The sequence below is a fragment of the Nannospalax galili genome, unplaced genomic scaffold (assembly GCF_000622305.1).
Source record: "Nannospalax galili isolate Female #2095 unplaced genomic scaffold, S.galili_v1.0 scaffold162, whole genome shotgun sequence".
Classification (NCBI taxonomy): Eukaryota; Metazoa; Chordata; class Mammalia; order Rodentia; family Spalacidae; genus Nannospalax; species Nannospalax galili.
The window spans coordinates 1,039,729-1,065,534 of record NW_008350388.1 but is presented as its reverse complement, the minus strand read 5'-3'; the positions used below and the strand labels follow the sequence as shown (position 1 = coordinate 1,065,534).

Genomic DNA, 25,806 nt, shown 5'->3' with positions numbered 1-25,806 from the left:
TAAGCAGAAGGTTCTGTAAGAATTTTTACTATTAGATAAATCTTAGGATTGGAGCACAGATCTGTGGACCGCTCTGCACAAGTCTTAAAATTAAGTGCTCTTGCACAATGCTGCCAACCTCCATCCTTGCTCCAACTGAGCCAGACCATTCATTCCAGAACACTGTCAGTACAGAGGCCACAGCTAGGAGTTAGAGCTCACAGTCTCCTTGCAGCAGTTAGGAAGGAGCTATTACAAGCAGAGGCCGTTGACAAAGTGCTGGCATGATCACTGTAAAGACTTGTATGTTTAGGGAATTAGCCTACTTAACATAAAGTGGATTTTTCCTTTCATGATGATAGTAACCCTTAGAGTTTCACCAAAGAAATCCAACTTCACTTTTTGTTAAATATTTATTTAGAAGCAGTTTATTCTGAAAGAATGGCAAACATAGAAAAGTGTTTCCATAAATGTTACTAAATCCTATTGAGAAAATGTTACACAGATTCAACAACCCTTTGAACAAGTTTGTGGCATTTCCACTATCTCCAGCAAGCCAGTACCAAAGGAAAGAGGTGTCATGTTTTTATTGTTTGAGGTGTTTTTGCCTTTGTTCTTGACACTGGATCTCTAGAGAAAACTGGCCTTAAACAACACGACCCTCTTGCCTCATGTTGCTAAGTGCTGCTATTGATGGCCTGCACTTCCATACCTGCCTTGGGTGCTATTTTTAAAAGACAAGGAAATGATTGAGGTACTGCTTACAGTTTAGGCAGGTTAAATGTTAAAAGCTATATATAGCTTAAGAATCTAAACTGGCCTGGGAAGATTTGGACTGGATTCATTTCTGTGGGTTCCATGTGGCATAATTCATTACTAGCCTGGGCAATTAGCAGTTGTAAAACTGCTCTGACAGCTCATGAAACAGAGCTCTCAAGTTTGGGGGCACATCTGAACTCGGCACTGCACACCCCGCCCACTGTGTCCTGAGCTCATGCACTTTATGCTGGTCCCTTACACCTGACATCACAGAGCGCGTTCTCTTGGGGGATAACAAGTAGAACCAAATCATGGTCTCCGACAGCACTGTTAAAATCATACTTGTGACTGCTGTGGGTCATAACCCTTTTGCAAGGTATCATTACCATCACTTCTCCAGGGTCTCTGGAAATCCCTAAGTCGCTAAGGGCAGTGAATTACTGTCATAGGAAAGTACTACAAGCCAGTGAAGCACCAATACCATGTGGTTTTGAATCATTCTCCTCTAAGTCTTATCTTTTCTTCTTTGGACAGGTGGTTCCACCAAGGGCCCAATCCCTACAATGGAGCACAGGACTGGATTTACTCTGGCAGCTACTGGGACAGGAACTACTTCAATTTGCCTGATATTTATTAAATTGTGACAAGTCAGAATGTTTGGCTAATGCACAAATAATTCTTAAACTTATGTTTTTAAAAATTTCCCCCTTGGTTTCTACTCATCTTTTAAAAGGAAAAAAAACTGAGATACTTTGCATTTCATCAAACAAGGTAGGGCATGTAGTCATATTGATGAAGGTCTTTGGAAAACTCTTTTATAGAAAGGTAAGAAACTGCTGGAGGTGCTTTTTCTGGTTACTATTCCCCTATGTACTGGAAGTTATACCTAAATGTAACATGTAGCTTTATGGAATTACATAGTAATCCAAAGTCAAGTTATTTTGAATATTTTAGATGTAACTTTGAAATGTTTAGAATTCTCCTATACAATGTTTAAGTGCTCAAATGTAGAGGCTGTCATTTTTTAAAACTAAATTGATAAGGTGGCTTTTACTTTCCCACCTCCAAAAACGAAAGGGAAAACAAAGCCCGAGTCAGGTGTTCCTGGTTTGAAAATTTTAAACAACTAAACTGGAGAAGGTGTTTTATTTACTTATCTTAGTTTTCCGAATTTACTTTTACAATTTTCTGTGATCATTGTCATTAGTTTAAAGGGTGAAATTGTATGTTTGAACTGAAAATATGTATAAAATTTAGCAACTTACAAAAATACCCTAGAAATAGATTTTAATCAGTATCATTAATGACCAACCTTTAAGCTTCAATTCCAGTGGCCAGTGCCACAGATACTAAGCTGCAGTCATGTATTATACGTATCAAACTATATAAAAGGAGGTCTTGTGCATTTTGAATTTGCAAGGTACCTGTGTACTTAAAATATGTATGGAGACCTACTGTACAGTAGCTTTGCCCCTTTAATTGGGGTACATTAATCTCATAGCATTTATCCAACCAATCCCCAGACCGATATTGGCCCAAGGGGCTGTAGGTAGCTTCTGGTAAATTATTTTGTCTTGACGTTAACAAGTATTATAATGAAATAATCTACCTGATACTAAATAAAGCCTTTAGAATATTCCAAGAAGTGTGAACTGTCAGTTATACTAATGTTGCCACATAACACTATCCTAAATTATGCTATCCTCAGGGCCTGAGAAAGAAGCTGCTACCTAGCATACCTACTGGGCAGTTATGGGTGATAACAATGGAGCAGCAGGATGCCGTTTTTAGTGCATGAATACCTGACTGGAAAGTGTACATGAAAGAGCTGGAAGGTGTTATTAATGTTTGGTAAACTTCCTAAGTTGATTAATCACCAATGCAAAGTTTTATGCTTGCAGGAAGTTTATTGATCCAGTTTGCTTGGTGACAGACTTCACTTTCAATGCTGACTCAAATACCATCACCTTCAACATCTGTTAGAGATAGACATTGGGTTATTAAAATGTGAAATTAGTGAAAGATTACACAAGCTGTATTATATTCCTGCTGCTACTAAGCGCTTAGCTAATCAAAAGTACCCCAGTATTTCATGCTGAAACCCTCACTCAGGAGTGTCCAACCTTTTGACACTGCAACACAGAGTTGTCATATAAAGTTTCATGCTTGAGAACCAGACATGTAGTGACACAAAACCTCAGTGTTCTTATTTTGTGTCGGGCAGAACTCATAGCTTTCCTCAACCCCATGAACCCGTGGGTTGGACGTGCCTGGCAACACACGCTTGTGTGTTTCGCTCACCCTGCTCCACACCTGAGGGAAGGGCCTGACATTTAGCACTGGTTGTGCAGAGTGGTAACTGTCTCAAATCCAGTTGCTTTAGCTCCTCCATGTGTTTCAACCTGTCTTCCATGGACTGAGTGCGCCACATGAAGTTGGCATTACTAACCTTGCTCTCCAGTTATTACTACCTCTTGTCTCTCTTTCCCATTTCTTAAATGATTTACCCTTACTTAAAAAAAAAAAATCCATCTCCTTTTAGAATCTTGCACATATTCAAAGGCGAGTTGGTTACTTGGTTTATGTATCGGGCTTTTGTTAGAAACTACATAGTTGAAAGACAACCACTTAAGTATACCCTGTGTATTATTCAGTGAGCTGGCAAGTGTGCTAAGGCCACATATCATATAGGAAGATGTACCTACTATTTTAAGGTTCTGCTCTGCAAGCATGGGCAGTAGTCACAGTAATCTCTCCAGCAATACCATAACTTCCAAGGGGAGTATGTTTGTCACCAGATCCTGAACTTTTTTTAGCTACATCTTCTACTGGGAAAGCAACAGAAAGAAAAACTGGGCTTTGTGGTCTGGGGCCATCTTGTCCATTTGTAGGACTAGTATTCTGGGGATTTAGGGTAGGTTTCTGGAATTTCTGATCTGCAGGAACAGCAATGGGTACTTGTACTGCAGCATATCTCTTCGAGGCATCTGACTGTGAGACAACGTGTCCAGGAAGAGGTTTCCAATTCTGCGTTTCCTGAACGTTTGAGCCTACTAGAATAAAAGGTGGGGCACTGGTCTTGTTGCTCTCATCCATCATCACATAAGCTGGAGAAGTAACTTTCAGTGGATTCTGCAGACACTGTGGATCCTTAGGATTAGATAAATAGAGGGTTTCTTGGGGAAAAGGCCCAAGTGCAGGTGGCAGTGATGGGCAACTTTGTTGATTCATATCACTTAGACAATAAAGTGTCCACATATTAGAATGTGGTGGTGGTTGTCCTGCTTCGCTTGTTGCTAGTGCTACAACAAAAAAAAAATTGCAGGCATTAAAGGTTTGGTCTCTGTATCAGGCACTATGCACAGTATTATCTTTGTAAATCTTTTTCTTTTTTTGCATATAAATAAGCAACTGTAGTCGGTATATGGCATAAAGCATGCTATAGAGAAGATTAAATTGTGCCTGGTAATGTGAGAGTGCTTCCATGCAGTTGAAGGAGAGGAGAGTTGACAGCAAGGGCCGGAGCTGTGGCTGAAGCAGTCTTACTCTAGGTTGCTGTTTCCAGATTCTTACAGTTTTTTTAAGGCCAAGGTATCACAATGTAGCCTAGGCTGGCCTGGAACACTAGGATTATAGTTATATACCACTTTGCCTAGCCAGACTCCTAACTTCTACATGGTGCTCAGAAGAAAGTCAACAAAATTTTTGACTTTGAAAACAAAATCAACTATGTGAAGCCACTGAGAAATATGTTAATGCATTTGCCTAGCAATTTGCCCCCTAAAGTCAGACACTAGATGTCACCAAGTATTCCTGGCCTTTGACAGGCACCATCACAAATACATTGCCTTGTCTAGGACTCAGTCCCAGCGCGCTGTCAAGCCTTGATGTTATATGGCACAGGAAACAGCAAAAGGCTGGTCCACAGTAGAGGAGCCATCCCTTAGCTATATCCAGGGATGCACAGTATGATTTTCCAGAGAAATGTCTTAGAGTTGAGCCCCAGGATAGGACCAGAAGTGCTAAGCTCACATTTTGAACAGTGGGCCACCCATCTCTAATACAACCTTTCTCTCTTCCCAAAAAAGTGCAACATGCATGTGATTAATGTTTGATAGCTTTAGGTAGTTTCTGTTCATCTTCAAGATTATCAAACACAAGCCAAGTTTCCAATTTTTCCAAATGTGGGAATTTGAGACCGCAATCTGAATTTTCTTAGTAACTTCTCTACTAGTACTAAGGACAGCTGTCCTGTCTTAACAGTTGAGTACCTGAAAACAGTGACCTAATCTCAAGTGCTGCTTAAGCCACAAGAATGGCAGCTGCACAGGCTGTGCTTGGAGCCCTGCCCTCTACCGTTTCAGCTGTGCAGAAATCTCTGCCACATTGCCAGTCAGAAGTTTAATCTTTGCTAAATACCTGCTTTGGTAATGTTTGTTTTGTACTAGCTTGAGTCGGAGTCAAGAGTTTCTGCAAAAGGAATGAGGGGCTTGTTTCATGCACATCCTTTCCGACCCTCGAGAGCGAAGGGCCAGTGCGGTGTCGGCTAGGCAAGAGGGTAGGCAGACCAAAATGCCATAAGTAGATGGAGATGGAGATCACAGCACTTACATGTCATAGGAAAACACAGCTGGAACTGACCAGAGGCAGCCGTCATGAGAACTGCATCCACTGCTGCTCAGACGTGCAGCCCTTCTCCCACTGCTGCCATGTCCCTGCTTTCCCGTGTGATGTAACCTAACATGGCCTCTCTCCATCCAGCTATGAAGCTGCTCCCTCAGCTGCAGGAAGGTCCCAAGTAGAAAGCAGTGCTTGAGCCAGCACCCCAAGCCTCCCTGCATAGTTCTGACTCACTGCGAAAGCAGTAAACCACAGCACCATTTCTTTCATGTCTTAAATGCCACAGCCCATTTAAATGCAGTGTTCAATTTTACATTTTCATAAGTGAGAAACTTCAAACAATATCCCATAACCATTTTACAAATAGGCATTAAAAACAGCAAGTTCTTGTGTTCACACAGACATGTCCAAAATGGCCCAAACTTTGACAGAGCCAATGTTAAAAATCACCCAGTAAAATCTAAGTAGAACAAAGCTTTTAAAATAGGTTTGGCATTTAAAAAACCATGAAATCTTTGGCCAGTTGGCAGGGGAGCCTACCCAAATGGTTATTTGACATAGAGACATTACCTAAAATCAGTACATAAGTATCTAGTTTTCTTACCTGACTTCATCAAACCTGTTCAGGTGCAGCTTCCCCATCTGCTTGGATTTCAAGTTCAGTAAAGCCTCCTGGCGCAGGAGGGAAAGGGTCACCAGATGAATGGGGTACAGAGTTCTCCCCTGACTTCTCCTGCCCAGGACTGTCAGGGTCTATAGTAACAATCTCCATTTCAAGGTGCAGAGAGTTTTCAGAGTGAAAAAATCCCTCTGCATCAAGGAGTCCTGTAGATACCTTGGGCTGACCATCTAAAGAACTGTTAGAGAGCAGAACTGTAGCTTCTGCCTCCATATGGGCTGAGGATTGCTGTTGGGAATCCTCCACCTGTATAATTTTCAAAGACTCTATTGATATTTTAGACATGCCTGAGGAAGTCTTGGGTTCTACAGGTTTGGGACTAACTGGTGGTGACTGCTCATTTTCTTTAAGACAAGCAACTTGATCAGTAACAGGGATAACTGTGTGTTCTGGTATCTGTTCAACATAGACAACTCCTTCATTGATGGGCGTATCATTATATATAGATGATACACGAAAGGCTGTTGTAACCTGAGTATCAGCCTGCAAAGGGGCCTCAGGAGCTTGATCATAAACAGGAGGTTCTTGTTCACTCTGCAAGGGGGCTAAGGAAGCCTTTGATGGTTCAGCCTTAGATTTAGGACCCACAACTACCTGTGCAGATGTTTGGCTCAAAACCTGCACTGCTATCATCTCTCCAGAACACTCCAGAGGAATAGACACCAAGAGTTCTTCAGCAATCTCTGCACTCAGTGCCTCCTTGATGACAGCAGGTGTACTTGTGGCTACATCCACCATTAAAACGTCAGAATGAGTAGATGGAACATTACCTAACATCTGAGCGGCAAAGTGAGCTGGGTCAGCCGGGACATAGGCAAACTCTGCAGAGACTGGTGCTGACGGTGGTGATGAGGGTGGGGTGGTAGTCTTGGGCATTGTTGGTTTAGAAGGACCCCAAACTCCTTCAGTCGTCTCCTTAGACTGAAGGGTTTCAGCATGAACTGATGGAAACTGGGTGGTTTTGTTGCTAAATAGTGGTCCAGCTACACCGTCCTCCTCTGTGTCTGTGGATTTCTCCATCTGTGTAGGTTCACAGAAGAATGCAGGTGCTCTTCCTGGTTCTTTTGGATAGTCTCTCTTCTCCAGTGTCCCTCCTTCTGACCATTTCTCTACTAAATGTAACAGCCAGATGGATTAGTCAGCATACATTCCTCAGAGTATTTTAAAATAGTAAGGTGAACATTCAAATGCCAGAGACCTAGGTGCAGCTTCTGTGAATGAGCATAGCTAATGAAATTTTTCTGCTCCTAACCATCTAAACTTTGCATTCCTTTTCCTAAGAAATCAATGACCAGAGTAGAGTATAGCATTGTGGCAAAACCATAATCTTACCACCCTAAGCTGGTTAGCATCAGGGGAAAGATAAGTTGATTCCAAACAAAACCAGTAAAAAGGGCACTGGGGAGGTGGTCCTGAACATAAAGCACTTGTGCAAGTATGAGGACTGGACTGTTAAAAGCTGGGCAGGCAAGGGCATGGGCACCTGTAATCCCAGCATTGCGGAGGCAGAGACAGGATCCCTGGAGCAAGCTGGCTAGCTAACTAGAAGCTGGCAAGTTCCAGGCTCAGTGAGAGATGCTACCTCAGTGTGGCATGTGACTGAGGAAGACTTTCAGTGTCAATTTCAGGCCTCCACATACACATGCCCCCCACCCCCAAAGAAGGAAACATTAAAGACGAGCTTGGGCAGTAAATTATATCTTCAGTTAATATTAAAATTTACATAATTTAGTATAACACAGACGCTATCATATTAATAAAAGAATTCCTCAATTTAAGAAAATCAGTATACTGTTTAACTTAATGAATTGTTCACCTGAGGAAGGATATATCCTAACCTGGAAAAAGTAGCCTCTGCTGCTGAGATGTGATTGTGTAGCCAAAACCATATTGGCACAGATTAATAAGAAACTTCTAGGTCCACGAATAGACCCATTGAATCCTCAAGCCTGAAGACGACTCAAGATAGCTAATGACGGGCAGAAAGCCCTAGAGCCAGAAAATTCATTTTGAGGTTCATCAGCCAACATCTGACCACCTTGGCTGTTAACTCATTAAAAAATTTTCACAACCTGACAGGGTGTGGTGGTACATGTGTCTTTAATCTCAGCACTGGGGAAGGATGAAGAGGCAGGCAGATCTCTTGAGTTCCAGGCCAACCTACGTTCTACAGCAAGACCTCGTCTCAAAAAACAAGTGTTCACATTTACTTCCTGAGAACTTTCTCTTGGGAAAGCATTTCTCTAATGTAAGTCTTCAGGAAATGCGGAATGGACTCTCCAGGAATGGTGGCACAGAAAAGACCCTATCTCAAAAACAGAAAAAATCAAAAACAAAACTAAAGTCTTAACTGAAATACCCGATTCTGAGATGGCACACCAGAACTATCTCAGCCATGGCAGAGACCACGAAGAAGAGCTTACCATTTGTAGTAGCTGCCAAGAGGGGAATCAGCTAAGATTTAACACCAAGAACTGCTAAATGTGGCCTAGGATGTCATACTGCAATAGCCAGCACCTCCAAACTCAAGGGAAGATCATGAGGTCTAACAAGTACTATTCCACAGTAGAAGGCCAAGAAAGGGAGCCTCCTAATACCAAGCAAGTCTAGCACAGACTGACTATAGATCTATGCTTGAAGAGCTTGGCTACCACATAGAGGAGGGCTAAGAACACTGCAAAAGCCTCTCCCCCAGGCCCTGAACCACTTCCTGCCCCACATACCAGCCCAACACTGAGTAGTGACAGCAGATTGTGTCCTGGTGAGGGAAGAGAGTGCATAGAGACACCCCTGTGGAACAGCTGACACACTGAGCTGAAAGTTGAGGGGCAAGCATAGTCTGAGAAATACCTTCAGTCACCCTAGCACCATATCTCAACCTCTCCTGGATGAGTTTGAGGCCTGAAGTACAGGTATGTAGCAGGAGGCCTCCAAAGATGGTGAGGACCCAGAGCCCTGGGATTCAGCGAGAATTCACTTCACTTCTTGGTCTGCAAATAGCCCTCCAAAAGGAGCCCTGGCCTCTGTACCCTGCTCGTGAGCCCAGTGACTGCTGACAGACTGCGTGGCGTGGACCAATCAGAAAACAATACGTTGACTAAAGGGACGTGGGGGGTGGACGTGGGGGTGGAGAAAAGGGAAATATAAGGCCTGCCTCCTCCTGCATTAAATGAGCCTTCAGCACCTCGCCTAGTGCTTGCTTCTACCGGACTCCGGGGGTCTGCGCCTCTTGCCCCGCCCCCCAATCGGCAGGGGACCCGATCCAGGTTAGGGTCTTCACAGCTGGCCTGAGGAGAACCTGCAACACAGGGAGGCGAAGAATCAACAATCTCCAGCCTCCTGTGTACAGCCAGTCCCACACCAAGGGGGATTCCTTCATCTGTCATAAATTCCCCAGCCAGGGTTTTTAGCAGGAGCCAACTAACCTAGGAATTAGATGATTACCATCTCTTTGGGCCGCATGGGGCCTGTCTGGTGATGTAACTCTGGAAGGCCCACTTGTCTCCTCATAGCTTTGTTCTACTTGACACTGTGCCTAAGAGGTTAATCCACGATTATATCTAGGCAGTTTTTAATTAAACTATTAAAAAGAAAAAGCTGGAGCGAATATGGGACTCACTTTCTATGAATCTCACCTCCCCAAAATCCAGGCACTGGCCTTTGTTTTATGTACTTTATCTAGTTAAAATAGTTTATCATGAGAAAGCAAGTCCAGCATCAACTACTCCAGTTTAAAGATCTCTTCCACTGCATTTCACCTAGCACAAGCGTCTTGCACTTACCAGAATAATTTGTTTAATGAGACAACTGGATTTTTAAGAATACATAGGATGAGGTGAGGAATACTAAAAACAGATGAAGGATGAGAGAATGCTGTCTTGGTTTTGAGCATGAAAGGTAGGGAAAGGAACTCTGGGAGAAGCATCCTAAACCAATTCACATGACCTGGAATTCTCATCTAGAGGAGATGGCGGCATTGTCAGGGCCTGACACACAAGGTCTATGAAGAGATGAGAAATGACAAAAGATAGAATGGACTTAGATCCTAAAAAGTTAGGATAAACACATATTTTCAAAAGTACTAAACTGTGTGGGTTTTTAAGTTTCCCTATAACATTTTTAAGTGCAGAATTTGTGGATAAGAAGCAGCAAAGTTTCTGAGCCAGCAAGGTGGTTCAGTGGATACTTGTCACCAAGTCTAATGACCTGAATTTGATTCCTAGAGCCCGTACGGTAGGAGAGCACTGACTCCTAAAAGTCATCCCCTGATATCCACACACTCCATGGCACACTCATTTGCACCCATACATACTAATACATAAATAAAATGTAATAAAGTTGTGTTTCAGAATTACACCCCTACCTGTAACACTCAAAACCAGAACAACATTCTCTCATTTATCTACTTTTAGTATTCCTCACTTTATCCGGGCAATCTGTTTACTGCCTCTGCTTTCTGGGATGGCCATATCTGCTTCTCAACCTAGGCCTCATCCTAATCCCATGTTTTCAATCCTCGTCTGAGACTCTGACTTTAATTCTCGACTACACCATCTGCTCAGTGACTTGTTTGGCCTTTATTCAACTTGATCTTACCCCAAGGAAAAAATAAAAGACACCTACGCCCTGCCCCTTCAATCATCACCAAATAATGAAACTTTCTAAGCTTAATGAATTCTGACCATGGTTCAAATTATCACCACCTATGCAAATGCAAGCCTTCAAGAAGCAGTAAATGCCTATCACTGTTCTATCAGGATAGCTATACCTGAAAAAAACACCTAGGAAAGTTGCAGAATAATGCCAAAGCCTCCTAAACTTTATGATGGATAGGCTTAATTTCTTAATATTTAGAAACTTGGAAGTTAATTATTTCTAAACCTTATATTTATCTTTAATAAAGCTGCAGTTAGTCTATCTGACTCATAAGGTTGTATGAACTAACAAAATATAAGTACCTAAAATTAATATAATTCCTTCTTGTCCTAGCATACAGTAAGTGGTAGAATTTAGGGGAATGACAAAAATATCACCTGGGTTTTAAATCCTATCAGTTAATTTGGATTAATGAAGAAAATGAGAAGATAGAGAAATGAGGGTCAGTTTAGTCAAACTATTTGGAAATGGATGGTCTGCTGGTGAAACACCATCGTGTCTGCCCTGGACCAGCCCTGGACCATCCTACAGACACTAGGCTCTGGGAAACATGGAAAAGATGAGATGGAAGAAGTGAGGACAGTGTGTGCCCGTGTCCAATTCTTTCCTTCCTACTCTTTTCCACCTGCAATTTTGAAGTCATTGGTGAGATGATTATTTCTGTTTCACAATGAAGCCTACCAAAATGGTTTTCATTCTAGGAAAATTATTCCAGAAAGGTTGACTAAAGCAAATGCTACATGCAAAGAATGTCCTCTCTCCATGCTTTCCACAAATACTGGGAACATGCAGTGGTGCTGCTGGGCAGCAAATAAACCACGGAGACTAACTTTGGAGAACCAAACATCCTTATTGACCAGGCTCAGGAAGCACGTGCTCATATCTGATATGAGCAAGATGAGTGGGTCCCAGTGAACTAGAGAATGGCATTTAGCTTGTACACACCACCAGCTTCCAATACCTGGTGCTGTCTGTAGGCTGATCAAGCCTCATACTGAAGAGACTGATAAATAGAATAAGGATCAGTTGACTTAAGTCTTCAAAGAATAGTTCATTTTCACATCTTCCAAGTCACTTGAGAGTCCTTCCAAGTCCTTTCCCTACCTTTCATGCTCAAAACCAAAGTTGTGTTTCAGAATTATACCCCCATGTATAACACTCAAAACCAGGACAACATTCTCTGGAGCATGTAGGGTTTTTATGGGCACCACCTTTAAACCTGGGATTCACACAAGGCAAGCTGTACTTGGAGGAAATACCGGATTTTTAAACCTACATTATTTTTTGTTACAGAGAACTGAACCACACAGCCAAATTTACTCAGAGCTCTAACAGAAGTAGCAAATTAAACCAGCCAGAACATAGGCATTCATTAGGACATGTCCTGCTACATGGGAACCTCACGGTGCCCATCTATCTACAGATAGTCCCCCATCAGCACAGAGTAAAGCTCAGATGAAGGTGAACTCATGCAGTATCTATAGTAGAACCTAAATTCATGGATCTGGTTTGTCTGGTAAGAAACCATTTGGGCTGACAACATAGGAAAACAAATAAGCCAAAGTGAGATCAGACTAACACTGAGCAGTATTTGTGGCCATACTTTCTTATTGCCTTATGATCTCCCCAGTGAACCAGAAGGAGCAATGCCATTTGTTTTACTGCCCATGGAGAAATCTGCTTCTTTAACTGTAGTGTGAGCTTGCTTTCAGAATCATCTGTGTACTACGACTATTTCTTTGACATCTTTAGTTACTTGAAGTAAACAGCCATATTTTCTAATCCTTAGTTCCATCAAAAGTACAGCTGGTCTACAAATTTTGGTAATCTCTTAATTTAAAAATCTTGAGATTCAAACATAATAACCTACTCAGACCAAACTCCACATGTATTTAAGTTAATAAAGTGACTGGATCTCAAATCTACCAGGTAGTTATCTTCTACCATAAAGATTCACTAACTCTGTCCCCATCCTCAAGCATACTAAGCCAGGATTTTCAAATGCAGCTCCTGTTTTTAGAAGACACAATAATATCCTTGATCATGGGTAGGGAAGGGTAATGTTCTTGCACTTCATCTGTACATGATGTTCAGAGTATAAGCAGGTCCCACATCTGTTTCCTATGATTGGCTAGGAATGCTATCAGTGCCTGCAAGGAAGCAGCCAGCCTAGAGGATGAACAGTCCTAAACCATGGCGCCTTGTTCTCTGCTCTTCAAATGCCACATTTCCCATTCTTAATCTTACTTTAAATTTTGGCTAATTTTCACTGCAGATAAACCATCATTTTCCTAGGACTTATTCCTAGTCTCCCTCTGTTGTGGTTATCTATTAACATAAAACTGGCCAGTGAGGTAGCTCCGCAAGTAAAGGCTCTTGCTATCAAGCCTGACGGGCCTGGTGGAAGGAGAGAACCAACTTCCAAGTTTTCTTTTGACCAAGCATGCACCATGCACCATGCACCATGCACCATGCACATGCACAAGAAGGTTTTTTTTAATATTTTATTTTTGTGTATACGAGTGTATTGTCTGCATGTGAGTGCACCATATCGTGCAATGCCTCAGACATCAGAAGATGTATCAGATTCCCCAGGAACTGTAGTTAAGAACGGTTCTTAGCCACCATGTGGGTACAGGGAATCGAACCTGGGTCCTCTGCAAGAGCAGTCAGTGCTCTTAACTGCTGAGCCATCTCTCCAGCCCCTTTAAAGAAGTTTTTAAAGAGCTATGTGTTTTAAAAACTGACAGTTTAAAGGTAACTGACAACTACCCCTTCTTGCTCTGATCATTCCAAACTGTTGGTCAGCTGGTCTGTAAGTCTTTTCATTCTTTTAGATCCATATGCCTGTCTTTGGGGCTTTACCATTACATTTTCTTTTTTTTTTTTTTTTTAATAAACATCTTCCCAACTTTTCATAATGTAAACTCTGCCTGATCTTATAACTCACTTTTGTCACTACTCAAGGTCATGTTAAACATTCACACATACACAAAAACCAAACTTTCTCTAAGTTACCACTCTGTCATGGTGTCCAGAATCAGGAGAAGACCACTATTCCATGAAAAATACATCTATTCACTCTTACAAAAAAAGTATGGTCAAAGATACCTAATCTCTTGTACACTGAATCTTACAGGTAACCATGGAAGTGACAGAAGATAGGCCATTAACCTTTCCTTTGAACAAAAGGTATTTTGACAACTCTCCATTACAGATCCTTTACCCACACTTGAGTATGTCTTTCATTTAGCACCTCATTTTCTCCTAACCCTCATGCTTAAGCCTACATTAAAATACCTTTAATAAAATGTCCGACTCTGCCTCGTTTTTTTTTTTAAAAAAAGGTATTTCAAGAAGAGTGTTTATATATAAATTGAGTATTCCTTATCAGAAATTCCTGGAATTTGATCTGTAAAATTTAGAGGTTTTGTTTGCTTTGGAGGGAATGTCTGCATAATCTATCAGTTGAGAATCTGCACCTGAAAATCATAAATATGAAATGCTCTAAAATCTGAGACTTTGAGCAATGTGTTCTCATTTTGGATTTTGGAGTGTATCAAATTTTTGATGTTTGTACTGCTTTACAAAGCATCTCACTGTAATTTAAGTCTTTATCACTATGAAGTGCAATTCTCTTCAACTTGACCAACTTCCCGAAAAGCGGATGTAACAGAAAGGATCTGAGCCATAGTTTATATATACACTGTTCCAGGCATTCATATATATATTTACTGTATCAAATTTTCTTGTGTGTGGTACTAGGACTGAACCCAGGGCCTCATGCATATTATACCACTGAGCTACATTTTCAATCCTAAGGGGTTTGTTCTTAAAGATATTTTCTCTCGTTAAGATTATAATCTTCAAAAAACTTGATCCTGAGGTAAAAAACTGATTCAGTAAAAAACAAAGCACCACAATTAAGTTATTGTTTACACAAAAAACACTGTTGTGGCCAGCGACTGTCCTTGGCGTAACTACGAACATGTGCCACCAATTACGCAACAAGCAGCACTGCTGAACTTACCCGTGTCACTCACCTTTCATCTGATGAAACTGTTTAATCAGATCTTTTATATCCAGAGACGTATTCCCTGAAGGAAAAACGGCAGGAAATCAAATAGATACATTTCCCAACTCAAAATGGCTTCACAAAGCAAACAGAGAATCTAAAGACATGACAAACCTTCTCTAAACACAATGAGTTCTTTAAAATATACTGCTGCAAACTGGGTGACATTTGTTGGATTGGTTTTGAGAATAGCTCTGCTAACTCCCTCAAGCAGGGTCTTGAGGCCATAAGGTATGACAAGTCTGGGCTTTGAAGAGATCATTTTGGCAGGATGTCTGTAATTTCAACTACAATAAAGAAAAACAAAGTTATGCATAGTACATTAGATTGATTAAACTTTCCTGAGTTAACTAGGGTTTTTTAAACCAAATCTATAAATTAGCTTTAGTTCTAATGTCTAAGTACATATCCTAGTAATCTGGGATATTATTCTTGGTAGTAGTTAAAAAATAAGAACCACTATCAATTGTTTACTATTTGCAGATGTGCAATCTAATACTAAGAAATCAATAGGTGAGCTGGAGAGATGGCTTTGTAGGTAAAAAGCACTGACATAGCACAGGCCTGAGTTTAATCCCAGATCCCACAAGGTGGCAGAGAGAACTGGGAGAACTAGAGTTGTCCTTGGACTCCACATGCTCTGTAGAGCATGCATGTACCCCCCCCCCAATCTCCCTGTATCTCTATCTCACACACGAACATTTTAAAATCCTTAGGAAAAGCCTGCCAAGATTCTTAGAATGGCATTTGAAAGTCCAAATAAAATCTATAAAATCCAATTAATATTTCAAGAAAGGTAAATTAAGCTGATGTTTCCAAATAAGGTTCACACTAGTTTTGTATGAACTGTAAAACTCTTTCTACAAGAAAATGACACTTTTCTAAGTAGATCCCAGACACATTTCCCATGTTGAAATAATTTTTGCTTTATTTTTTTCTTTTTAATTTGGGAACTTGAACCCAGGGCTTTTACACATGCTAGGCAAATACTCTACCACTAAACGTTTTCAACTTCAGGTATTGTCACCCCATCATATGTACTTTCTCAGATCCCCCCTTGTTTCCCCAGTCTTTCTTCACTCCTGCCTTGCTGACTTTTAAATGTTAGTCTACCAGGGTATTCTGACCTTTTGACATTGGATTGTCATCCACAAATGAGTTGGACTGCATTCACAGCTGCAAATTGGACACACCTGGATCTATAATTCTCACAGGTGCAGTATGTCAATCTTAAACTATCAGTATGTTTGTGCTCATTCTAAAACACTGAGGGCTTGTAAATAAAAATTAAATCTCATCAGTGGTATGAGAAAACATAGTGAGATTAGTGTATTGTAGTGCAAACCATAAGTCCTTCCCTTTGATAAATATGTGTAGTAAACAGGACCTTGAGTTAACTAGCAGTCACTAGATAGAAAACAGGTGCTTAAATGATTCAGGCTGAAATTAAAAAAAAAAAAAAATCAGTGGCTTGAGGGAATCAGCTGTTCTGATTGCTCTGGACCATGAGACTTTCTCCAATGGGTAATTATAAACAGCAAACTGACACAATGAATCATCTTCCTAACGTACTTACAGTAAAGAAACAAGTTTCACAGGGCTAAGTGATAGTTTACAGCCAGTATCGCCAATTATACCAGGGGCCAGCTTCTAAAACACAATACTGTTGAAGTCTTAAAAGCAGTTTCATCTTCCCAAAGGCCAGGACAAAATACAAACTGACCAAAGCAAGCGCTTTGGGACTGTAACTAAATGTACTCAATTCCTTGATGAAACCTTACAGAGTATCATTTATCAGGTGCTTTGGTTATGTATGTACAGATATCTGTAATACACACGCATCTACCTAAGTATTATCATTTCTTTTTTTAAAAAGTGCCCTTGCCATAGGCAACGTGGAGCAGGCACAGTATCCTCTCTGTAGGTCGGTAGCAGTGCCGCCTACTGCTCTAGGCTGGGAAACACGCGGAGGCCAGGGATGCGGAACGGCAAGGGATGGAGTACACAGAGGCGGGTGGCCCCAAGGAAGCCGCACCTGAGGGTGAACGAGGCAGTGTCACCGACTGTACGCAGAACTGCTCGGCCGAGACCCAACCTAGAAAGGCAGGGCCCTCGTGCGGCCCGAGGCAAACTGCCCCTCTGACACTACCGGGTGGGGCGCTGCGGCCCTCGGTCGCGGACGTGAGTGGGGACTGCGGGGCCACAGACTGCGAGCGCCCCAGCGCGCCCTGCGACCCTCTGATCAAGCCGGACACGGGCCGCCCACCGCGGCGTCCTCTGGGAAGAGTACTCGCTCCCCACCGCCCGCCCCGCCGGCCTAACCGCCTGGCCGCCCACCTTCTCTCCAGCTACGCTAGAGCTTCCTCCTTGGCCCCTCGCCCGCGGCCCCTGTGAGAGCGTGCAAAGCCCACGAACTCTTTATACCCCGATGACGTCAGGGCTCGCGTCACAGAGCCCCGCCCCTGAGGGAGGTGCAGGGCCCCACCGGAAGAGGCGGTCAACCCAGCCAATGGGGAAGCCAAAGAGGACTAGAGCCTGAATTCCAGAGAAAGGGAGGAGGGAATTTCGCCTCTTCTGCCCCTAAATCTTAGGGAACCCGCACTTTCTCAGGGCCGGTTGGAGGACTGTCCGTCCGTCCTTTTCTCTGGGTCAAAAAAATGACCTAGTGGGATGTTTGGAGCTCAGTGCGGGTAGTGCTGACGTAGCATTCATAAGGCCCAGGCAGGCTTAGTCCTCAGCCTCATAAAACTAGACAGACAGGTGCATGCTTGCAACCCCAGCACTCAGGAGGCAGAGGCAGGAGGACATGAAGTTCACTTCATCCTGAGCCAGCCCCAGTATACATGAGAGGCCGCCTCAAAGACTTTTGTAAGAAAAAAGAAAATGGGTTTATGGCTGTGGTTATCCTACCATCACTGCCTCTCCTGTCCTCCCAGCTCCCAATCCTCTTGGGTCACCCTTTTGAAAGGTAATTTCCCCACACTAGCCAACAAGCAATGGTATAAAGAGTGCATAATGCAAAGACAGCACAGTTTTCCTGGAGAAACTCACCTGTGAAGAGTATGGCATGAATCCTGAAACTTTCCATTTCTCTGTAATTAGAATCAGGCCCCATCTATCCCTGGAATCATCACACCATCAGCAGCAGGTTACAAGTCAAGGAAAAACTTCACCTCAGTTTTATAAAAAACACCACTCCGTCTAAAAATTTCCACTCCCTGCTCTTTCACCCATGCAGGCTAATAGCGTATTTGTGCTGGACACTAAAAAACACCCTAATTCAGCTGGAGAGCACTGGCTGCTCTTGCAGAGGACCAGAGTTCAGGTCCCAGTGCCTACACAGCAAACAACCATCTGCAACTCCGTGCATGGAATACACTCATATGCGTAATAAATAACATACATAAAATAATTTAAAACTACCATAATCATGATTACTAGATTCCACATAGCCCTCACTGTGTATCTTCAAAGGTTTAAAAAGCAACAAGAACTACTGAAAATCAAACATTACTGACATGTATCTAGTACATATAGTTTTTAATTCAAGGGGAACAAAGGATTCCTGAGCACTTTGCAATAAAAGGCAATGGTAAGGCCTCTGTCTACATCCAGACCACAGAAAGCATTTAAGGGGAAATTCATTCATTTAATAGAGTAACTACAGCTAACTTCCTCTTCTTAGGAAGATGGTGTATTTACAGGGAGAAATCCTGATAGATCTGCAGATAGTTGCATCTTCATCTTCTAGCACTAGCCTCTAGCCCTGTACAGGAGTACAAATCAAAATGAAATGAACTCTCACGATATCTGATGCTTTGGCTTAGAATACATTTAACTGTCAAAGGTGCAATGAACTGTGCAGCTGAAAACCCTAATCACGATCACTAGAGACCTGGTTTGTGACTGTACATCATATTGATGTGATTTAACCTGGTGGGTACATCATATTGAACACCTACATATTAAGTGTTAGAAACTTTACAGAAATAGCTGTGACTCAGAAGGGCGGCTTTTACTTGTTCATTTCTTTAAAGACTGTTATGTTTGAGACACTGAAATGCAGATTGTTACAGTGAAAACATTTACACAAAAAAATTTCAAGCCATTACCTATTTACTGTTTTTTCTTTTTTAACTTCTAATGATTTGATGTGGCTTCACAATCTTTTTGGCCTTACAAGTCTCTTCCTTTCTGGTTATTAGTGATCTGAATAAAATGCAAATTTTATTTTAGTTTTCATTGCCAGCCTCCTCCCCACATCCCTGACCCTTGCCCTATGCAAGTCGAAAGTTCTTGGTGTAACCTGTGTGCCTCACCGACTTTCGATTTTAGCATATTGATCCTACTTGACTCCTGAGTCTTAAAACATGTGATACCTCTGACCTCTTGCACATCTGGTCCAAGACCCAGAAGGCCTTTTGCTTTCAGCTGATTGCATCCTGGTTATCATTTAAAACTCAATTCAGAAATCTACTTTAGAAGCAAGTAGTTTGAAGCATCTCTTTAGGAGTCCTATAATGCACTCTAGGAGGGACTGATCTTTTTAAAGTGTCTATCTTTATATAGTTTTGTTCCTGCTTGACTCCTCTCCACCTAGATTTACTACTTACATAACAAAAGACAGATGACCTTGGGTATCATTTCTCTAACTCAGACCACCAGCACTGGAACCATCCCAGGAGCTTGTTAAAAATGCCTTCCCACAGAAGGGCTTCCCACACAGTCTAAGGCAACTGCCTCTACTACAGATTTTCTTGCAATGATCTGGGCCCAAGTTTTCTTTTGTGAACCGGAGTTTCTCAAGAAAGCCCGATGTATGTTGAAGATTCTGCAGATGACTGATTAGAACTTCGTGACTGAGAGTTAGACTATTACAGATCAAAGGCCTAAATTATCCCGGACTTCAGTCTCCTGACTAGCTCTCTGTTATCCTCCTGTGTCTTCACAACCTTTTGACAATGGGGTTAAGCTTTTTTGGAATGTATTAACAGCAGAACACTAGTTTGCCTCTAAAATCCACAGCAGAGATTTCCTTGCTTTGCCGTACTCTACTTACCTGATAGCTGCACCAAAGTATTTGGTAACTACATTGATTTATGACTGGGCTCTGTAATGAGACCATAACAGTTCATGTAACCACTTCCGTGGTTATGTATGTTATTCTGGGTAATATATAATCCACATTGCTGGGCCACTCATACTAAGTTATCTCTTACTCTGTAGAAAGAGCTGTGTTTTGCTTTAACGCTTCCTACAAAATATACTGCAACAGAAAGAAAACAGCACATCATGATGCCATAGAAGGCCGTATTTAACACTGCCACCATGATTCGCTTAGGAAAGAAATCAACTGCAAGAGTTCACAAAGCAAAGAAAGTCTGTGTGTGTGTGTGTGTGTGTGTGTGTGTGCACGCATGCGCGTGCTAAAACTCAGACAGGCATTGTCATTTCATTTTAGTTGGCAGAAATATAAAAGTGCAAAGTCAGGACTTTGTTTATACAATCTGACATAAATAGCCTAATCTTCTGTGGCACCTGAAAGTTATAATTCCTTACCCAGAAGACTTAACTACCATGCACTAAAACAAAAAGGATTCCTAACCTGATAAAGGTAAAAATCATCAGCCAACAAGGTACATATTACATTATCACGGGACCATGCCTCCCAGTCTGCCAAATTATAAAAATGTGTTCAACATACATAAAATATACACTAAAGAGTTCTCTCATCAGAGGCACAATCTAATACAAAAATATATTTGACATTTATAAACTGAAAGGTCCATTGAAGAGGTTATGACACGGGAAAGGGGGACAAGTGATACCAACATACACACACTTGGATACAGAGAGTTACATGATTATTACTTCAACAAGAGGGAAAGCAGTTTACAACAAGCCCAGGTACCAGGTGGATCACAGTCATTCACAGGTCAGATGAGTCACAGCTCAAGGGCCAGATAACTGTGAGAAGTACTCAGCTCAGAGTACCCGATCTACAGTCGGTATAACAGCACAGTGTACTCACACTGTGGTTTCAGTATGTGAGGGTCTTTAGAGCCTCCATGGACCCACTCCCCACAGTCTGTCACCACATTAACAGTGGTGCACCAGAGTTGTCAGAACTAAGGCTAGGAAACAGTTTTTAAATAGATCTACATTTTGAGTAAAGAAAATTTACAGGAGGGTGTTCCCAAGTTATTTAGTTTAATTCAAGTGGAACATACTGTAATCTCAATGAGATAAATGCAAGCAATTTTTAAAGCAATTAATACATACTTTAATTTGAAAGAATGGAACTTCATGTAGTCCTCGAATACATAATAGCTTTGAAAGAATAACTATATCAAGAACTTTATGGCTTGAAAGGTTCCACAACCCTAACAGAAGAACCTTCTACACGCACTTATAGAGTAAGAAGAGAAGGGTGGCAATAGCCATATTTTTCAAATTTACAGCATTTTTCCCTTCGGTTACCAGGCTTCCAGTATTCTGGGCCTCTAGTTTCTCTCTTCCGAAATCTTTTCTCTCCTTGGCGTTGTGGATGTACTCATTCAACAAATGCAGAATAGCAATCCTTCCTTTCCTGTAGTGTTTAAATTCCATACAAGATTCATGTCAGTAAGTCTTTGTGAACATACACTTGGGAAACAGTCTACTCAGAAGAGGCTGTCACAGTGAGGGCGTAGACACAGTCGGTGAGGAGCAACTTCTTTCAAAGAGTTTACTTCCTTAAACCAAGATTAAAATGCTTTTGGAGGGAATGAGAGGGCTAGAGCCCAGAGTCTGAAGCACACCACTTAAGAACATGCCCTGCACTCTGACACACATGATTAAATAAAATGAAGTTTGCAAGGGCTGGAGCTACAGCTCAGTGCTAAAGTGCTTCTCCCATGTGTGCAACACTTTGGGTTCAATTCCCAGCATGAGAAAAGACAAAAATAAAAAAATGGGATGAAATTTCTCGTCTCTCTGCTTTGCTCCTGTTTTATTTTCTAAGTATGAAAACATTCCTATCATAGAAGCTCCTGACTCAGATGGTATGATACAGAAATGAGCTGTACTCTGAAATGGTACCCTTGAGCTCAGTAAAAGTGCAAAAACTTAAAGACTGAGCCAAATTATGGCAAAGATTCTTTAAAGTGATTGAGGTATTATTCAAAACCACAGGTATACAGTACTGGGCACAGAGGTAAACCAAGTGTCAAAAATTAGCAATGAAGGATTAAAAAACTAACTTTGAACTCCTTTCTTAACATCTAATAACCTGAGCTAAGGGAGAAATGACTAAATCCCAGCAATATATAAATAACCCAGAAAATACTTCTTTATCAAATATTCTGAGGCACAAACTTATGTTCATGCAGGAATATTCAAGGAATCTGTTAAAAGATTTCTAAAAGTTGATCACTAGATAATTTTCATAAAGCAAAACAAAATTTATGTATTATTGATCTGATCTATTAATTATATTTTCTAACAGCTGAGTGGCACAGTTATAGTTATATATATATATTTGGGTGTAAACTTATCTGCCCCTGCTTGGTAGGCTCACAAAGTGATGGGGGAGGGGGAATTGCATCACTTGAAATTTTTTGCTGACAATCTAGGGATGAATCTTTGTGTGGGGGTGGATATATGTATGTGTTTGTGTGTGTGTGTGCACATGTGTGCCAGAGGTTGATGCCAGGTGTGTTCCTCAATCACTCTATCTTTGGAGATGACGCCTCTCACTGAACATGTAGCTCATCTATCAGGCAGTGCTATTTGGCCACTGAGCTCCAGGTATCCTCCTGTTTCTCGCTCCCAAGCTCTGGGGTTCCAGGCATGGCATATCACCATTCCTGGCCTTTTTTTCATCTGGGTTTTGGGCGTAAGAATGCAGTACCCACCGAGCCATCACCCTAGCTCCTGGGGATGAATATTTTTGATGACACAACTTCAGCTGCAAAGAATTTTCTCTTTTAATAAGTGAAGCACAGAATTCTAGGTTATTAACATGTCTTTTATTTTTAAAAAAGAATATTCAGTTGGTGGCCCTGGCTTCATGTTCTTTCACTGATCCATTGGCAGCATGAATAATTAACTGGAATAAATCACTTAGCCTTAATGGGCCTGAGTTTCACAGTACGTAAAATGGGGATAAGAATTTTTTATTTTTTTGAGACAGGGTCTTTCTATGTAGTCACGGCTGGCCTAGAGCTGGCTGTGTAGACCAGACTGGTCCCGACCTCACAGAGATCTGCCTGCCTCTGCCTCTGCCTCTGCAGTACTGAGATTAAAGGTACAAGCCACCAAACCCAGCCAAGAATATGTGTACTACACTGAGTCATTGGAATATTTCCAGGTTTAGGTAAAACACTAGAAAGCACTTTATTTTTTTCAAAACACAATAGAAATATTTGCTATGCCATGGTGTCTCAATTATTCGGGAACTGCTTCATCGAGCTCACTCTGATCTGTGCTTAAGGTAGGCACTCCTACAGGATAACAGGATGCATATTTAGTCTGATTTTATTTTAAAAATAATAAATCACAAAACTAAAATGTTTGAACAAGGTCACTTAACCCTCTTCCCCAGTGGTCAGTTATTATTATCATTATCAGCATCTTTATTAATTTGTAACTATACATTTAAAAGAGATCTTTAATACATCAGCTGGGAAACACATCCCTGGCACAGGTGGTCTCCAGAAGAAAAGCTCATCTTCACAGGAGCTTAGTCCTCTGCTTTTAAAGTGCAGACCCTGGGTGGGGAGGGACAGAGAGGCTACTGCACATTTGTCACTGAGGGACCAACTCCCTCAAGGAGGCCAGAGCAGCATGGATGCGCACGTGCAATCTGTTTTCAAAGTCGTAGCCAGAAAAATCCTCCTGGAAGACCAGAGAAAGATAATTATCGATTGTTACCTAAGCTTGTTCCCAGGATGCCGCAGGATAACCACATTGCATTTTATATTCCTCAGAGTGAAATTCCCTACTGCCCACTGAAGATTTCATATCTGCTTGACTGTCATGTTCCCCAACCCTCAGGCATGGTGTTTATTTTTATAAACATTTATAAAAATGTAGCCAGGCATGGTGTTACATGATAATCCCAGCAGTTGGGAGGCTGAGGCAGGAGGCCTGTAAGTGTTCTCTTTGGAAAAATTTCCTCACACTATTCTTAAAATATTAGTCTTAAGTAAGTTACTATTAGAAACAAATTTTTTTTGAGATAGGTCTCACTATGTAGCCCCTGGCTGGCCTGGAACTCTCCATGCAAACCAGGTTGGACCTCAAACTCAGAGAAGTTCACCTGCCTCTGCTTCCAGAGTGCTGGGATTAAAGGCATGCACCACTATGCCAAGCCACGGTTAGAAATTCTTAGTTAAAAAACATAGTTATGGAACCAAAAGTATATTGCTCCTGGAGCTGGGGTGTGGTGGTGCACGACTGTCCCCTCTTCTACTCAGGAAGCTGAGGCAGGAAGGTCACTTGAGCCCAGGGGTTTAAGACTAACTTGGGCAACATAGGAACACCCAATTAAAAAAATACGAAGTTCATTTCCCCATCCGAACACTAGAAGCAGAGCACTGCTAAATCTGTAACAATTTCACAGCAATTTCCCACTTTCTTGGAAATCACATTAAAACTAAGTGCTCACTGATTCAATTAGCTATCACCTCTTTCCAGAATTATTAACAAATGGAACATCCCAAGAGTCCTTGAATTTGGACTTAGGTCAGCCATGAGAAAGAGGAAGAGTGGGAGTTTTTACCTTTGCCTGAAGAAGGAGAGTCCTGCCTCTTCCTACAGTCTATGAACGGAAGAAGAACATACTGTGTTTTAACACAACATTCACATAAACTCAAGGAGAACAAGATATCACAAAAGGACATGCTACCACATAATCTGTCAGACACACAGAGGTGAGTCACTTACAACTCAACTTTTCTCTAATGTAAAGATATGTGTTACTTTTCATTAAGGCATTGATTTCTTGATAAATAATTTTTCAGTCTCATACTAGTCTATAAAAGGCAATAATTTTAGTACAATACCACAGGTTAAAAATCTTACTAAAAACTTCAAAGCAGTGACAACCCAAAGGTCTTCTTGGAGACAGTAGATGTTAAGTCCTTTAAATGTATTGCTAAGTGAGCACATCGACTTCATTTCTTAAAAACTAGATGGACATTCTTTTATTTAAAGTACATTCATATTAAGACTACACGAAGGATAAACATCTCTTTACAATAAAGAATGCAATGCTTGAAGTTTCTAGTCAATGTGTAAAAATTATATTTTTTTTCTATTTTGGTAAAGTGAACTCAATTTTTAAAAAATGGAGTCACTGTTTTCAGGTACTTTTGAAACCCAATTATAGCAAATAAGTAAAACCCCCACTATTTGCACTAACCCTCCCCTCTATCTGTATGACGTGTGTGTGCATGTGTGTGTATGTGCATGTGTGTGTGTGTTGTACATGTGTGCCCATGTATGTGTGCTGCTTGGGGGGGTACTCCTGTGGGTGTACAGCCTGAATGTGGAGGTCCGAGGATGACCCTGGGTGTTGGAACTCAGGTGCCTTCAGACTTCTGAGACAAATTCTCTCACTGGCCTGGAATTTGGCCACACTGGCCAGACAGCTTCCAGGATCCTCTTGCCTCCATTTTTGTCCCTTGGCACTGAGCTACAGGCATGTGCTGCCAAACTCGGCTTTTTATATGGTTCTCAGGATCTGAACTCAGGTCCTTGAAACTTGCTAGGACAGCTTATCAGAGCCATCTCCCCTGAATCTTAAATATACACCCCAATAGTAGCTATCAAGTCCTGTTTGTATGGTGTTGTAAACTTTTTAAAGTAATCATATATGTCATCTTTATTTATTCTTACAATAATTTTTATTAAATTGGCAAGCCAGGTATTTTTTTAATCCCATTGTGTAGATCAGGAAGAGAGTTTGCACTGAGGTAACAACCAGTGGCATAAATTAAAATATATGGTGGAGCCAAAATCATTCACAAGTCTCTTTCCAATACAATATACTATT

The 25,806-nt window shown here is 41.4% G+C and overlaps 3 protein-coding genes across 21 annotated transcripts in view; 1 reads left to right on the top strand and 2 right to left on the bottom strand.

Moving 5' to 3' along the window:
* Osbpl1a (oxysterol binding protein like 1A) overlaps positions 1–1,795 on the top strand; it is a 262,262-nt gene extending 260,467 nt beyond the window's left edge. For 7 of the 11 annotated variants that reach the window (XM_029570707.1, XM_008847622.3, XM_008847624.2 and 4 more), the window contains one exon: positions 1,273–1,795. In XM_029570707.1, the coding sequence (XP_029426567.1) occupies positions 1,273–1,375 (103 nt within the window). In that variant the 3' untranslated portion in view covers positions 1,376–1,795. The remainder of the gene's footprint in view (positions 1–1,272) is intronic. The other 4 variants (XM_029570706.1, XM_029570705.1, XM_008847619.3 and 1 more) reach the window with 1 other exon arrangement.
* A 119-nt stretch (positions 1,796–1,914) lies between these two features.
* Cabyr (calcium binding tyrosine phosphorylation regulated) lies at positions 1,915–17,196 on the bottom strand. 8 transcript variants are annotated; one of them, XR_003851830.1, is made up of 6 exons: positions 17,106–17,196; positions 14,883–15,055; positions 14,737–14,790; positions 5,963–7,149; positions 3,444–4,040; positions 1,915–2,714 (listed from the first exon to the last, which is right to left on the bottom strand). XR_003851830.1 is itself a non-coding variant. In XM_029570715.1 (6 exons), the coding sequence occupies exons 2-6, from the start codon at positions 15,028–15,030 to the stop codon at positions 2,708–2,710; spliced, it is 795 nt and encodes a 264-aa protein (XP_029426575.1). In that variant the 5' UTR covers positions 15,031–15,055; positions 17,106–17,196; the 3' UTR covers positions 1,915–2,707. The 8 variants fall into 8 exon arrangements, 7 of the variants coding, with proteins under 7 accessions (XP_029426575.1, XP_029426573.1, XP_029426572.1 ...); XM_029570715.1 differs by lacking the exon at positions 3,444–4,040 and having other exon boundaries at positions 5,963–6,030; positions 6,632–7,149; XM_029570713.1 differs by having other exon boundaries at positions 3,440–4,040; positions 6,808–7,149.
* Positions 17,197–20,958: 3,762 nt separating this feature from the next.
* Ttc39c (tetratricopeptide repeat domain 39C) overlaps positions 20,959–25,806 on the bottom strand; it is a 109,000-nt gene continuing 104,152 nt past the window's right edge. For both annotated transcript variants that reach the window (XM_008847618.2, XM_029570694.1), the window contains 2 exons: positions 24,532–24,570; positions 20,959–23,645 (listed from right to left, as the gene is read on the bottom strand). In XM_008847618.2, the coding sequence (XP_008845840.1) occupies positions 23,556–23,645; positions 24,532–24,570 (129 nt within the window). In that variant the 3' untranslated portion in view covers positions 20,959–23,555. The remainder of the gene's footprint in view (positions 23,646–24,531; positions 24,571–25,806) is intronic.